Below are 16,999 nucleotides of genomic sequence, written 5' to 3'. Positions count from 1 at the left end.
TACTGTTGTCTTTTGCAGTGTAAAAAAACTTCTGTGACTGATTTACAGTCACAGAAACCATCACACTTAAAGAAGTTAATTAAACAAACTCATTTTCCTCTTCAAAGAGATCATCGTTCCAACTTCTGTGACTTTCAACACTAGGTACCACATTCTTCCTAACAACCTGGGGAGCCATTCTTGGTTCATCCATTTACATTATCGCAACATCTAGATCATCACCGAGTCCTATCTGATTTAATCTGCAAATAGTCATCCATGGGTCTCTTTCTTAGCATTTTCACTGTTACCAACTAGTTCAGGCCCTTGAAAATTTGTTCCTTAATTTCAATACAATTGTTTTTTGAGAAATTTTCGCTATAGGGTGCATGCACTCTCCAGAGAGACAGAGAGAAACAGAGAGACAGAAAGTGAGCTATCACCCCCCCCACACACCCAAGGCAGGATGGCCACACGATAATCCCTTCTCCTCCATTCTCCTCTTGGGATTTTGGGCATGCAAGCATACACACCCAGTGTGAGTTTTAAGCTGGCGGGTTTAAGACTGGAACTGTGGTCAACTACATGGGAGTCCAGTGATGTAACCATTATACCACCTGCTGACAAAAATACAATTTCTTTTTTAACCTCCTTGACTCCAGGCCCAATTACCTTCAATTCATTTATATAAGCCATGTTCCCAAGTTAATCTTTTCTAAATAATGCTCTTACTATGTTGGTCCTTTGCTCAGAAACCTACCAGGACTTACCAGCTCACACTGTGTTAAGCTTAAACTCTTCCTTTTTGTTTTTTTAACCTAAAAATAGAAGGGAGAAAGAACCTACTATATATTAGGTCATCAAAAAAGTTATGACACATTTTTCCTGTGTCATGACTTTTCCAATAACCCAATATTACGTAACAACTCTATGCTATGTAGGTCCCAGTCAGTTTACAAAGGCTTTTTTCTTTTTTTTTTTAACTAATCACTTATTTTGCCAGGCATTATGCTAACAGTTTTGCATGCATTTTATCTCATATAATCCAGAAAGCTATTATTTTAATTTTATAGATGAGAAAATTTAAAATACATGAAATAAAGGAACATTTTCAAAGTTAGCAATTTAAAAGGGGCAAAGCCAAGACTTTGCCAAAAATCTGACCAATTCCAAATATAATTCATTTTGACATACATCAGGTTCCTTGTATTATTAGCTTGTCAGAAAAGTCATGACATATTTTTGCATAAAAAAAGTGATGATTTTTCCGACAACTTAATATTTCATAATCAGCTCTTTCTCAACAGCCCAACTTCACTTCCCCCAAAGTACCCTAAATAATCTACTTATAGTCAGTTTCCTCAAAGCCCCCTAAATGCAAAATGTATTCCCATCCCAATTTCTTAGTCTTCTTTACCTCATAATCTTTAATAAAGTCCTCTCTTCTTTAAATTCTACTCATATTTTAAAATGCTGTTCATGATGCCAACTTCCTGAACTACTTCCGCTCCTTTTCCCTCAATTCTTATAATACTTCGATGTCAGCACTGTAGATAATCACTGTGCATTGTGCAGTGTTATTTTCTCACTGTTGGTCTTGTCTCCCCAACTTGACTATAGTTGAGGCTGGGCCATGTTTTATGTTTTCTTTCCTTATCACTCATTGTATCTAATACAATGCTAAATAAGAATGTGGATGCTGGGAACCAGCAGTTAGCATAATGGCTATGTCACTCGACTCCCACGTAGTCGACTGAGGTTCGCGTCCCGGACCCGGTGGCTTAAAACTCACGTCGGGCGTGTGTGCATGAGTGCCCAAGATCCCGAGAGGAGAATGGAGGAGAAGGGATTGTGGCGTGGCCATCCCCCCTGGGGGGTGATTTCTTACTTTCTGTCTGTCTCTGTCTGGCGAGCGCAAGCACCCTATCGCAAAAACCTCTCCAAAAAAAAAAAAAAAAGAATGTGGATGCTTAATAAATACTTACTACTTTAGTAAAAATGACTGTCTTTAATTTTAATTGGATATTATACTTTTGAAAATTAATAATTACATAATTAAGATTCGCTAAACAGGGAACAACAGATGGTGTAATAGTTACATCACTGGTTTCTCATGTAGTTGACTGCAATTCGACTCCAGAACCCAGTGGCTTAAACTCACATTACATGTACATGCGTGCCCAAGATCCTGAGAGAAGAATAGAGTAGAAGAGATTGTGGCGTGGCCATCCCCCTGGCAGGGGGGTGATTTCTTGTGTTCTATCTGTCTGTCTGTCTCTGTCTTTCTAGTGAGCACACACACCTTATAGCAAAAATCTCTCTTAAAAAAAAAAAATTTCTTAAACAAAACAAAGTAAAAAAAAAAAAAAACCTACTGTTAAATATTATAACCAAATATTAATGGACAAAGGGAAACTATTTTCATGCTCCCCCAAAAAAACAATAAATAGACTCTTAAATACCCAATACAGGTATTTTGCTTTACTTTCCATTAAAATGAGTACAGCTGACCCTGGAACAACATAAGATTTAGGAGACTGACCCCCTGTACAGTTAAAATTCTGTGTATAAATTTTGACTTCCCAAAAAGTGAACTACTGTTAGTTATCTGTTAATAGACAGCCCGAATAACATAAACTGTTGATTAACACATCTTTGTATATGTATTACATACCATATGATTATAATAAAGCTAGATTTTTTTAAAAAAGCATCATTAAGCAAATTGTAAAGAGAAAATACATGAGCCATCAGGTGGCACAATGGTTAAAGTGGCTGGATCACACACAGCCAATTGCGTGGTTTGAGTCCAGACCTAGTGGCTTAAAAAACACACCAGATGTGTATGCACATGTACCCAAAATCCCAAGAGGAGACTGGAGGGAAGGCATTGCAGCATAGCCATCACCTCCCTAAGAAGTGATTTCTCACTTTCCCTCTCCATCTTTGTCTCTCACACTCTGTCTCTCTCTAGTGAGCACACATGCCCTATAGCAAAAATTAAAAAAATAATAATAATAGAAAATACGTTTATAGTATTTACTGAAAAAAATCTATACATAAGTGGACCGACATAGTTCAAGCCCACATTGTTCATGTGTTAACGCTATGCCTTAGAGGTGCATGCGTAGAGGGCTGGTAAATAAACATTTTATAAAGTCTATTGACAAATTACTACACAACCCTAAGTAAAACTATATTGAAATTTGGCTATAATGGTAAGAACGATGCCACAGTTGTTGTCATTAAGCCAAGATTCTTAACAATGGAAAAAAAAAAAAAAAAACAAAGCTCTCCTTAGACAAGATTAAGCCTATGCTGTACTGAGATACTACCTACCATAAAGCATATGAGATATTACAAATATGCACATAACTATTAAATTTTTCTATTAACAAATATTCTGAGATGGTAAAATGAAAACTAGTACTGGATAACACCTTAACGTTACTACTGTTTTCAACTGTGTTGAGACATCCCCTCCCTCTGTCTGGTATTCTCCCTTTCTTCCAACTACTCATGAACTAGTCCTCCCTCAGGCTTTTCTCTCTCAGACTTGCAAACACCTACACACAGGCAGATGGAGTTCCATTACCTAAGCATGCAGCAGCACCAACCATGGCATAAAGGCCAGGTGTAATGCAGTCAGCCCCAACCTCACACCATTCCTTAAAGATGAACCAGTCGTGATGATAGTATGCCAGCTGTTCCACTGCGATCCCCACAATTCTTCCTGCAATTGCTCCAATGGCCATGCTGGGGATGAACAAGCCTGAGGGTACCTATAACAACAATAAAATTCTGAATGAGGTAGAGATCCTCTGCTTATAGCCTGGGAACTTACATTCTACGAATTTGTTTCTAGCACTTTTTGTATTTTATTTATATGGCATATAAATAAAAACATGTACCTATCCTAGTATCCTAAAACTACAGCAGTAGTTTATTGTAACAGTACCTTAAATATTCCATGGATTCAGTTACAAAGCAAAAGACCACATTCCTTAGGGTAAAGAAGAAATATAGTAACTCAGGAGTTACTTATACTTGATCTAAGGACATATGCCAGTCACTAGCAAAATTTTTATTAGTTCATTATGAAATGAAAAAAGAAAAAGGACAATAAGCATTTTTCATAAAACTATTGAGTTGTAGAAAAAAATCATGATGTATATTTTTTGTTTTATCTATGCAAAAATGTGTCATGACTTTTCTGACAAACCCAATGTTTCAGTTTGAAGCACTATACTCCAAGATTATATCTTCCTACATATTTACAAATGATAAAAATACGCTATTTTTCTTAAGTGGTCATTGTTCAAGTAGGCAGTCTTAATCGGAGTTCCCCAATATTTTGAGTGATTTATATATATATATATATAATTAAAAAGAGAAAAATGTTTATTAAATTCAGTGAGGATAAAAGAAACATTAGACCACTTAAGATCATTTACAGCTCTCATTAAATGCTCTCAACTGTTCTGGACATGAAAAAGGCTGAGCACAGAACAATGGCACATGGAACGCATCTGGATTATTAAAGGGATACACAACAGAAAGAATCAAAATATGCTTCAGTTATGATTCTCCAGCCAGAGCTGAGAATAATGTGGAACTTAAACAAATCCTGCCAATTGGTCCCAGCTTCCCAGTAGGTTCAGTTGGTGGTGAGGAAGTTGGGATCATAGAAAACCAACTTACTGCAAAAAAAAAAAAAAAAGGAGTTTTAATAACATCTTGAACTTGTTTTTCTTAGAAAAAAAGAATAAAAGTTAAAGATTTTCCTATTACTTAACCTTGATACCCAGTGGACTAAATATAGAGGACAAAAGAAAAGAGAACTTACTTGTGTGTTTGCAAGACAGACTTTTTTTTAAAGAGGGACAAAGCACGCCACAATGGGCATGGTCTCACTATTATCTTTTTTACTCGATTTCTCCCTCCTATCAGGATTTGGGGCATGCATATGCACACTCCTGGTTTGTTTTTTAAGCCACTGATGCCAGGATTCAAACCATGGTTGGTCACACTGGATTTGGCTCTCTATGCACAACATTCAATCATATACTACAGGACTGGCCCGACATTTGCTTTTGAAGCCTTTAGCTATCATGTGCAGGGACAGATGGTGGTACAGTAGTAACATGGCTATATGCACATGGGAAAGGGTCTGGGTGAGCATCCTAGGACCTCCCCATGCACCTGGGCATGTGAGTGCCTGTACACTGAGCCAGCTGAAAACAGGATGGATCATGACATAAAGTACTCCAATGGGGGTGCCTGTCTCTGTGTTCATCTCTCATGTTGAAGAAAAAAACAAAAACAAAAACACTATCCTGAGGTCACTAGCCAGAAAAGTCACACACGCGCATGCGAGTGAGCATACATATGCACAAAGATATCCCAAGAGCCCAGATACTCTAGCCTCAGTGGGCTGAATCTTCTCAGCGCAGGTGCTAGGCACCTAAATGAAGAAGTCTGAGATGACCAACCCAAACCATATGTGATAATAACCCTGAGAGAACATAATCAAAACATGCCCAGCTGAGCACTTCCCAAATCACTGACCCACTTAGCAAGAACAAAATGAATAGTTACCTTAAGCTGTATGTTCAACAATATATCCTATAGAATGATCTCTTTCATTATTTAAAACTAAACCCAAAAGAGAAGAACAGTATTTTCTCAACCTACATTTAGAAAAGCAATCTGTAGATAAAATTTTCATTTCTCTTTGACAAGTTTTGAATATGCCAAGTTTATTTAAACATCACCTCATGTTAGCTCTTACCTTGATACCAAAAGTGAATACTGTCATTATGATTTTAAATATGAGGGCTAAGCATAACTGCCATATAGCTGAATATACTCCAATGCCTGCTGGACGATCGGGAATATCATCAACAATTTTACTGGCATTCATGTCATTTCTGTAGTCACAAAGAGAAGAGGATTCCAGGGGCCCACAGTCTGTGAAAAGCTCTTTAATCAGTTCACTGGTATTTAGTCTGGTGTAGGGGTTAGGGAAGGCTATCACAGCAGTAATGGCTGCAACAATAATGACTTCAAGAACAGGATACTTTCCAAATTTGGTGGATTTGCGGCGGCGACACCAGGCAATATTTGCCCTGATAAAAAAGGCTCCCCAAAGCCCTCCAAATACCCCAAGGAGAATAAAAGGAAACAGTTCAAAAAGGTACCATGGTGTATGATACTCCACATAAAAAAGAACCAGACGGCTATTACCAAATGGATTGATGGATCTCAAAACAAATGCAGCCACTAAAGCAGCAAAAAATGATCTCCATAAAGTTTTGAGAGGAAAATAATAGCTAACCTAAAAGAAAAGAGAAAAAGAACAATTAATGATAAAATTTTATAAGATGTTTCTGATAATGTTATCACTTGACTGTAAATCTCTCTCTAAATTTTGCTGCAGCCAGAATTTACATGCAAGGGATTTTAATGTATAAGAAAAATACTGAAGGTTTTATTACCTTTGACTATCAAATCATTATAAATTCACAATATCTATTAATCATAAATGTCTAATAATTATTTGGAATAGCTAGCATTGTTTTATATTCAAACTGAGTTTCACAACCAATTTGATCATGGTAGTTAAAAATAAGTGTACTGGAACCAGCAGACAGCATAATAGTTAGGTTGCTAGACTCCCACATGGCTGACCATAGTTCGAGTCCTGGACCCATTGGCTTGAAAATCATGCCAGACCTGTGTGCATGTGTGCCCAAGAACCCAGGAGGAGAGTGAAGAAGGGATTGTGGTGTAGCCATCCCTCCTAAGAGGTTATTTCTCATTTTCTCTCTCACTGTGGTGTCTGTCTGTCTCTCTCTCTCTCTCTTGCGAGCACGTGTGCCCTAAGGCAAGAACCTCTAAAAATAAATAAATAAAAAATAAATGTGGGGTCGGCAGGTGTCGTGGTGGATAAAAGCGCTGGACTCCCACATGGCTGACCATGGTTCAAGTCCCAAACCTGGCAGCTTGCTTTCTCGCTTCCTCTCGCTCTCTCTCTCACTCTGCCCCTCTCTGGTCAAATTAAAATAAATAAATAAAAAAGTTAAAATAAAATAATTCTTAAAATAAATAAATAAATGTACCATCACCAACTCCTATTAGCTCATAAAGATGTATGAAACTTGCCTTTTCTATATTGAAAGAGAACACAAAAAACTGGGAACAAAAGTAAATTTAAAAACAACCCCGCTCATCAGCAGTGGTGTACACTACAGATGGTGCACAGAAATCCAAACACTGGCTGGGAAGCCACATGGGAGGCCAGGGATCAGTTCCTGAGCCAACCTGAATATACTGAGCCTGGCTGCAGGCACCTGTAATCCTATCTATCTGGGAGGCTAGTACAGGAGAATTATGACACAGAGACACTGTAAAATATTCTTATAATTGGCAGTCAGCCCCATAGCGCAATGGTGTTAACTGCTTTACGTGGAAAGCCAGATTCCACGTGGCTGACTGCAGTTCAAATTCTGAACGCAGTGGCTTGTAAAACACATTGGGCATATGTATGTGCATGCCCAAAATCCTGAGGGGATAGAAATATGGAGGAAAAAACAATTGTGCCATGACCCAATGGGGAAAAGGGCTTCCCCTCTCTCTAGCAAGTGTACAAGCCCACTGGTAATAAAAAAAAAAAACACACAAAAAACTCTGTCTCTCACCTTTTCCTCTCTACCCACTCATCTCTCTCACAAGAAGAAAAAAATCCAAGTCACATACTATTGTGTAAACATATAAAAAAAGTCTTAAGCACCAGTGAGAAAAAACCAAAATGACTTCCTTAAATATCAATAACTATATCAGAAGTAATCAAACATACAAAAATAGGCTGGAACAGCTAGGTGGTGTGGTAGTTAAGGTGGCTGGATCCCACGACCAACTGCATGGTTCAAATCCTAGACCTGGTGGCTTGAAAAATGCACCAGGTGCATGTGCGTGCCCAAAATCATTAAAGAATAGAGGAGATATCACCCCCTTCCTCAATCCCGGGGTAATATCTCACTTCTTTCTCCAGTGAGCACACAGACTGTATAACAAAAAATAAATAAATTAGGGACCAGCAGTTGGCGTAATGGCTATGTCGCTGAACTCCCATGTAATCGAATGCAGTTCAAATCCCAGATCCAGTGGCTTAAACTCATGCTGGGCATGAGTGTGTGAGTGCCCAAGATCTTGAGAGGAGAATGGAGAAGAGATTGTGGCGTGGCCATTCCCCCAGGGAGTGATTTCTCGCTTTCTGTCTCTCTGTCTCTTTCTGGTGAGCACATGAACCCTATAGCAAAAACCTCTCCAAATAATAATAATAAATTTAATTCATTAAAATTAAAATTTTGAAAAAACATAGTCTATATAATATAGCCAATGGAGACAGATCATTTTAGGTATAGTCTTATTAAGTCAATTTCACCTTAATTTTAAATATGTCAACAAACTATATGTAAAATAATTACTAGTATTCATACATAACAATAGATTTAAAAATTTTTTTCTCCAGGTAGGGAACATGTAGAACATACTTTTTTAAATCATGAAGTTGTAAAAAACACTTCATAAAAATAGATTTAAAAACCTTAAATCTATTTGAAATCTATTTTAAGTCAATAAAAATCTGTACCTATTACATCGCCTATAAAACAGAAATGTGTGCCAAAATATATTCACAAGAGTAATTACATATTATTTTAACTGCTTTACTTTTTTACCTCCTCCAGGCTAAAAAGCACTCCTCCAATCGGTGCGCCAAAAGCTACAGAAACACCTGCAGCTGAGGCAGCTGACAGCACCTAGAAAGAAAATGTGGCTTATTTCATATTTTCTTATAATATTAAATAAACACTCTTCATGTTACTTGAATTTTCTAAATGCTCCTTCCTCTCAAAGCAAAGAACAAGTATTCATGTCTTTTAAGATGATCTGTTTCTCTTATGCTTTAATTAGAAAATCATTCATATATTCACTACTAAGTCAAAAAACATTTGTATCAAGTATACCAGTGTGATTAGAATGTAAGAAGAGGAAGCAATGAATACAGACGAGTTTCAAAACCTTTGTGTAGATAAAAGGAGAATGTACTAACTGGGATTTGCAGGGAGAGTTTCATTTATTTATTTTTAAATTTGGTATCTTTTTTTCAGCTTTTTCAATTAAGTGCTTGACCATTCATGATTATTGTATATCTTAGCAAGATATCCAGAGAATTCAAAACCCAGTAAGTTTCCCTATATTTTCACTACCCTAAACCCTTTGAAAATACCTCTAAAGAGAGCCCTTTGAAAATAAAGAAAGCCTCATTCTGAAAGCAGGAACTAGTCTCACCAACCAGAAACCCACAGATAAAAAGGAAAACCACAAACATTCTTCTGACTCTTTTCTTAACTCCTTCATCTATCACTTGGTCATCTGCCCACTTCGCAAGAGTGATGTCAACTACATACGATTTCACAAAATTTCACTGAGCATGTATTCGTGACTTTTTTTTCCTCTAAGAGTTTTTAATTACTATTTAGTATGTATATCTGAAGCTACCTAAAGCATTTCATCAAATAGCCAATTTTTACATTTTGGAAGAGAAATTAGAAATAATTACAGTTAAGTTGTAAGGAGTTAACAGCATGAATTCTGAGACAGAAAACTATGTATAGCAGTCTAAGGAGTGAGTGAGGACTGCTCAAACTTGTCTGGCCCAGACAGAGAGAGAAGCATGTATTTTCAGTCACATTCCCACCCCCAATGTTACTCTTAAGTATATGCTTTAAGAACGTATCTTAACAAAGACTTCTCTGACTAGCTCCTGCTGCAAACAATTATCATACGTTACCCCAAACTATTAACACAAATGATACACTGCGACCCCACCTTTTGTCTGTGGCATTAATCAGAAAGCATTCCCAAAGTCTTTGCTATTCTTAAAAAAAAAAAAAAATCGGGAACCAGCAGTTAGCGTAATGGCTATGTCGCTGGGTTCCCACGTAGTCGACCGCGGTTCGTGTCCCAGACCCGGTGGCTTAAAACTCACGCCGGGTGCGTGTGCGTGTGTGCCCAAGATCCCGAGAGGAGAATGGAGGAGAAGGGATTGCGGCGTGGCCATCCCCCCTGGGGGGTGATTTCTCGCTTTCTGTCTCTATGTCTCTCTCTCTGTCTGTCTGGCGAGCGCACGCGCCCTACAGTGAAAATCTCTTAAAAAAAAAAAAAATCAATGTAAATTCTTAAGAAATTTTTTTTTTTATTTTAACCCTCTCTTTCTTCCAATCTAATTCTTTTGGAAGCCATTTTGATGGACGAGCCATTCCAGGCAACTTGAATCTATTAGGTTGTCAAGAAAATCATGACATATTTTTCTGTTTTTCAATACAAAAATATATCATGACTTTCCAGATGACCCAATATATTCACCCAGGCAGCTGTTCACAGTTCTGTCTCAAATAAACTCTGCTTACGCATTTTGCCTCAGTTTTTTCCCCCTCAGACTGACAACTCCAGAGTCAGGTAACTGGCTCTGCAACTTACTCGGTGTGTGACTAAGAGTAAATAACTTAACCTCTGTGTGCCTTAGCTTCTCTCTTCTCTAAAATGGGAATGTGATAACATTACTTACATAAATTTACTCAATGAAGATTGAGGAAATATATACAAAGTGCTTAGAACAGCATCTGGCACTCAAGGTGCACTTTATTCAAGTATTGTAAGTTAAAAATAAATAGTTGTTTAAATTAAACCATATCTGGCTTCAGAATGCAGACTGATTATTTGGGACAGGAAAAGGAGCAAATTTCACTGCCAATTTCCCCCCACTCACTAATAGGATGGTGGATAATACGTTTATTTAATGGACTATTCTGACTCTACATTTAATAGAATTTTACAATCAAGCTAACACCCACATAAATAATTCATACAGATGTTTTAATCTGTTGCAAAGTATATAAGAAGAATTTAAAATGTCAAAGAAATAAGAATATGAAGAAAGTAAAAAATATGGATCCTGAATGCTTTCAACTAACAAGTGAATTCTTGACACGTATTATAGTAACAGAAGAGCAGAGCTATAAACATTAACTAATCACCACACTGTGAACATTAAAACTTAGGTGAATCAGGTTCTACTGTCAGTGGCATAAGCAATAAGTACCATGTTGGGTGAAGCTGGTACCAAAACAGGCTCAGATCTTGGACCAAACTGAACAGGCCAGATATAGTAATGCTAGCCTATAATCCTAATAACTGGGAGACTGAGACAGAGGACTGTAATGGCGAGACTATCACAAATACCTCTCTCTCTCTCTCCACCCCTTTGCCTCCTGCTTGTACGTTCGCTCATTAAATAAATTATGAGTTAATTATTTTAATATCTATAACATTTCTAATGAACTACATTTTTTGAACATACAGTGAATAAATAAAAACCTTACCAAAAATATCAAGGTATAACAGAAAGTAAAGGACTTGAATAGAGGAGGCAAATGCTCCACCTTAGCCACTGACTTGCTGAGTATACAGTACAGTTTTTGGGTTTTGTTTTATTTTTAACATATATACTCTAGTTTGAATATGTTCCCCAAAATCCATGTGTGGAGCTACTACATGGATTAAGAGAATGAAAACTCTTACAGAGTTGAAAGGTAAAAGAGGCGAGGATTAAGATCAGCAGGGCAGGGCCCCCCTAATTGACTCCTGGTGGGCTTATAAGGCAAGAAAATGAGAGAGAAACACATACAGAACACAGACATGCTCTCCTACCTGCTTCCTCGTGATGTGGCCAGAGACCCCCCACTAAAGAAGGCCCCAGGTCTCAGGACCACTAAGCTATGAGTTGAATAAACCTCTGAATAAACCTCCTGAAGTTCAAATCAGAAATTCCCATCAAAGGGCATTCAGGAAATTCTCTTTATTCAGTTGTCTAGGGCAATTTCCTTTACCATTTCATTAGACCTTCCTGATACCCTCTAGAAGATCAAAAACTTCAGATATATGACTTTATATACAGACTTCTCCTTGTTTGAGATTGTTCTGGATATTTTCTTGGAGAAAATTGAGCTAGTGAGCCCTTGAAAATTAGCCTTAGATTTGAGAGCCCAATCCCTTCCTGTTGTCCCACATGCAACCCTAGAGATGGTACTAAGGTATCCAAGTCTGTAAGGAATGATTATTTACAACTCATTAAATTACTGGGAACTCAGGGGTCTGCAGGTCTAGCACATTTTTATAAATCACCCAGTTTTAGATATTTCTTATTACCAGCCACTACGACAACACAAAAACATACACCCACACAACTGTAATAGTAGTAGCAGTACAGTATTAAGAGCATAGACTTTCGAGTCAGACCAAATTTTAATCCACAGTTTGCCAGTAGCTAACTATGTGATCTTAGGCAAGTTAGCCATCTTGAGTCCTAGTTTCCTAATCTATAAATGAGGATAACTTGCCATGTTACCAGGATTATCATAAAGTTAAAGTTTCAAATCAAGTAAAGCACTTGCCATTGTACCATACGGTCAGCAAGCAATCAATAATGCTAGCCATTTTCGTTATATGGAAAAGTATTAGAATCGCAAGTATCATTCAGAGATGAAACTATGATTCTGTGAAGTACTGGAGCATTCCACTTTCCGAATATCTATTGTCAATGCAAAGAGAATATTTTCATGCTAGCATTAAAATGTACTACTATTATTGGGACCAGGAGATGGTATAATGGTTATGTCACTGGGTTCCCACATGGCTGACCACAGTTCAAGTCCTGGACCTGGAGGCTTAAAATTCATGCCAGGTGAGTAAGCCCCAAAATCCTGAGAGGTGGAGGAAAAGGGATTGTAGCATGGCCATTACCCCTAGAGGGTGAATTCTCATTTTCTGTCTCTTTGGTGAGCACATGTGCCCTATATAAAAAAAAATCACTCTCTTAAAAAAAACTAGAATTATTTAAATTGAATAGCTTAATAAAATATTCTACTTTTTTGGTTATAGTACATTAACAAAATAGATGAAAAGTCTTATGCTAGGCCCATAGACTCCTGAGTTCTCAGGAGTTGTAAAATAATCACACCTTATAAACTCAGATATCTCTCTACCATCTAGTTTTGGAGATTTAGATTGGAATAACAGGAAGGGAATGGCTCCCAAAGTCCAGAACTAATTTACATATTTTATCCTATAAAATATCCAGAACAATCTAAAAACATAAGAAGTCTGTATATAAAATCAAATATCTAAAATTTAAAGGTCTTCTATGAGATATTAAGAAAGTCTAAAGAAATGGTAAATGAAATTGCCTTAAGCAGCTGAATAAAGAGAATTTCCTATATTCCCTTTGATGAAAATTTATTATTTAAACTTCAGGAGGTCCTTAAGTCTCTATTAACTTTCCTCATGCATGACATAGCTTTTTATATACCACCTACTACCTCTACCAGCATTCGACACCACTTTCCAGGAATAAAATATATGCATTAAGATTTCCCAACCCTGGAGAAAACACTCATGTTGAAAAAGAAGAGCAAAACTGTTAAGTTTGGAAAACATTTCAGAAGAGGAAAGGTCTAAGGCAAAATTGAAAGCAAATGGAATTATATTTGTGAAATTCAACCAAAACCTAGTGGCCACCAGCTAGTCTGTCTAAAGCTTCACCAAAATATAAGAGTAACTGAACAGCACTGGGCCTGAATTCTAGAAAGACATTACAGATTAATCAGAAATAAAGTACAAACTAATTTGAAGAAAAAAATTTTTTATCTGAATACAGAATTTATCCAAAAAGAGTAAAACTTAATCTATACATTAGGACATTCTTTACCCACATAAAATCTATATGTCAGATATTTTTCTGTTAAATTCAAAATAAAAGATACTTACCTCCCTTTTTTTAGCTTCATTTGTGCTATACTTTGGAAAGAGGTAGGAAAAAATATTTCCACAGCAACAGGCAACATGGACCAGGGGACCTTCTTTTCCTAAGCTCAAGCCTGATGCCACAGCCAGTACTAATGTGATGGTTTTAATCATTAAAGTCCATTTGCCCAAGTAACCTCTGATGATGAATCCACTCAAAATAGTTTTAATCTACAAAGGAAAGATTAAGGCCGCTTAATTTCCTTCAAGAAGTATAAGAACTTAATCTAAGTCATTTTGTTGTTTATTTACAAAAGTACTTTGCAAATTTTGGTGAACTATGAATAATTCACAATGAACATTTTAACTATTATGCTTCATACAAGAAGTCTGTATCACATACTAATTCTCTACCCAAGCAAAAGATAGCAGGCAACGCTATCTCACAAACAAATCAAAGTATTAGGCTGTGCTATATAAATGAATACAGACCTTAATTACAAGGGTTACAGTATATAAACAGAAAGCACATTTGGATATTTCTGTTGTAGAAATAAACATAACACATTTAGATACATATTGGACGTTCTGTGTCAGAAATAAAGATACTATGCCTTGTCAAAGTACTGTATTTATGGTAAATATTTTTCTAAATACCAGGAAGAATGAATGAAAACTGCTGAACACTGCACAAGATTCCTCTAATTTTAGTTAAAGATATTCTTGGGACCAAACAGTGGCACAGTGATAAAATGCAATGATCCATATGGCATTTTCACACAGAAAGGTTCCAGGATCATGAGCAGAAACCTCCCTGAGTACATCCACCATGAATGTGCCAATGATCCAGGGCTGGCTGAAGGCTGAGGATGGATTTATCGTGTCAGGACCCCGTTTTGGTTGGGAGGGGGTGCTATCAATCTGTCTGTCTCTTTTGCTCATGGAAGAAATAAGTAAAGAACTTTTGTTTGTTTGTTTGCCACAGGGTGCACATGCTCACCAGAGAAAGAAACTGAGAATTCACTCCCTGGGGGTGGGGGTGCATGGCCGTGATTCAACCCTTCTTCATTCTTGTCTTGGGATTTTGAGCGTGCACGCAAACATACTCAGCGTGACTTTCAGGCTGCTGGATCCAGAACTAAAATAGTGGTGGGCCATGTGAGAATCCAGCACCTTAACCACCATGTCACCTGCTGGCCCCAATAAATAACTTGCAAAGAAAATTTACTGTTAACTAACACAGCTTTAAAAAAGAAATCACTGCAGTTCAGTTTTAAAATGTAGTACATTAGGCGGGACCAGCAGTTGACGTAAGACTCTCATGTAGGCGACTGCAGTTCAAGTCTCGGACCCAGTGGCTTAAACTCACACCAGGCACGTGTGCATGAGTGCCCAAGATCCTGAGAGGAGAATGGAGGAGAAGGGATTGTGGTGATTTCTCACTTTCTGTCTCTCTGTCTCTGTCTTTCTGGCTAGTGCACGTGCCCTACAGCAAAACCCTCCCCGCCCCCAACAAAAAAAGCACTTTAGGAAAAAGCTGGTAACTTAAGTACATAAAAATTTAAAAGGAAACAAATGAGTTCACATAAAGTTCAAACCTAAATATAATTCCCATTTAAATTATTCTTGATGAAAGATAAAACTAAGGGCTAACCCGTGGCATAGTGGTTAAGGGAGCTGGATCCCATATGGCCAACAGTGCAATTCGAGTCCTAGACCTGGCAACTTGAAAACCACATTAGGAATGTGTGCATCCATGCCCCAAATCCCAAAAGGAGTAGAAGAGAAGGAATTGCTCCATGGCCATCCCCCACGGGACATGCTTCTTTTTTTTTCTCTCTCTCCCCACCTCTGATTTGCTGGCAAGCACACAGGCCCTCTAGCAAAATTAAAATTAAAGTCTAGCTGGTGGCATGGTGGTTAAGGCAGCTGGTTCCCACATGATTGACTAAAGCTGAGTCCCTGACCAAGTGACTTGAAAAACATGCTAGGTGCATTGTGTACATGTCAAAAATTCTGAAAGGAGCATGGAGAAGGAGGAGGGGTTGTAGCGTGGCCATCCCGCACCCCATGGGGGGTTTGCTTTCTTACTTTCCCTCTCTTTCTCTCTCTGTCTCTCTGGCAAGCACACTTGCCCTACAGCAAATAAAAATTAAATTAAATTAGTTATCTCCAAAGTTTCTACTGTTGATCCATTGTGATAAAATGTTTACTCAGTATAAAATGGCTGGCTTAGCCACTGTAGTAAATGCTGACAGACTCTGCTCTGCAGCTGAGGCTATAGGGAAAGCCTGGGTCCTCTAAAAGCCAGGTGTGGTGCACGTGCCTATAGTCCTGCCTAAGGCTGGAGTATTGCAAAATAGTGAGACCCTTTCTTAAAATATGTATAAAATATCCAAATTCAAGAATCATTAACTTATCTAATCAAAAGATAGTTATAAAAAGAGAGTGAATGTACAGTATTAGGGTTGTAACATCAACTAATTCATCAAAGAATTTTAGGTCACAGATGTTTTTCCACGTACTTAATGTTTAACTAATTTTCTAAAAGTTTGTTTAACTGTGTGCTAAATTTATGAAAAGTTAAAAAAAAAACAAAAAAAACTCCAGGGTAAATGACAAAAAGACTGTGAAAAAAGACTATTGTTTCAAAGATTTCTACGGTTCAGACTTTTTAAATTTTCTTTCTCATATCAAACAATTCCTCTTCCCAAAAATGAAAACTACAACAAAAACTCTACTTTTATTTCCTTAAAGGCTAAAAGATAAGCATTATAATGATGACTATCTAAAGATACTGAATATTAACTGGCTTACCTCTGGAATGCCAGAGCCACAGGCATAGGGAGCAAATACCTTTACCAGAGAAACTGCAAGAAAAGCAAAACTCAAGGCCCAGAAGATGTACATGATATAATTCATGATGTAAGAACCAGGACCCTAAAAAGCAAACAATTGAAGAGCACAAGTTTAATTCACGGTGCACCTCTCATGCAAGTAATTGCTATAAAAGAAACATGGATAAAACACATTAAAGCCTCCTGGTTTACTTCTATAATATTAGGTCATTGGAAAAGTCATGACACATTTTTCTATGCAAAAATAAAAGCTTAATATGGGCCCAGCTGCTGCGGGACACAAATAGCGTCACTAC

At 37.4% G+C, this 16,999-nt stretch overlaps 1 protein-coding gene across 6 annotated transcripts in view; it reads right to left on the bottom strand.

Annotated features, from left to right (window-relative positions):
* Positions 1–16,999, bottom strand: part of CLCN3 (Cl-/H+ antiporter 3) — a 106,853-nt gene that overhangs the window by 15,740 nt on the left and 74,114 nt on the right. For all 6 annotated transcript variants that reach the window (XR_003550894.1, XR_001371081.2, XM_006141316.3 and 3 more), the window contains exons 6-10: positions 16,663–16,785; positions 13,870–14,076; positions 8,721–8,801; positions 5,771–6,316; positions 3,575–3,761 (exon numbers count right to left, since the gene is read on the bottom strand). Coding sequence is in view for 4 of the 6 variants with exons in the window: in XM_006141316.3 (XP_006141378.1) it covers positions 3,575–3,761; positions 5,771–6,316; positions 8,721–8,801; positions 13,870–14,076; positions 16,663–16,785 (1,144 nt within the window). In the remaining 2 variants the exon portion in view is untranslated. The remainder of the gene's footprint in view (positions 1–3,574; positions 3,762–5,770; positions 6,317–8,720; positions 8,802–13,869; positions 14,077–16,662; positions 16,786–16,999) is intronic.

Source organism: Tupaia chinensis, unplaced genomic scaffold (assembly GCF_000334495.1).
Source record: "Tupaia chinensis unplaced genomic scaffold, TupChi_1.0 Scaffold000051_1, whole genome shotgun sequence".
In the NCBI taxonomy this organism is placed as follows: domain Eukaryota; kingdom Metazoa; phylum Chordata; class Mammalia; order Scandentia; family Tupaiidae; genus Tupaia; species Tupaia belangeri.
This window is presented reverse-complemented; position numbering and strand designations above follow the sequence as displayed.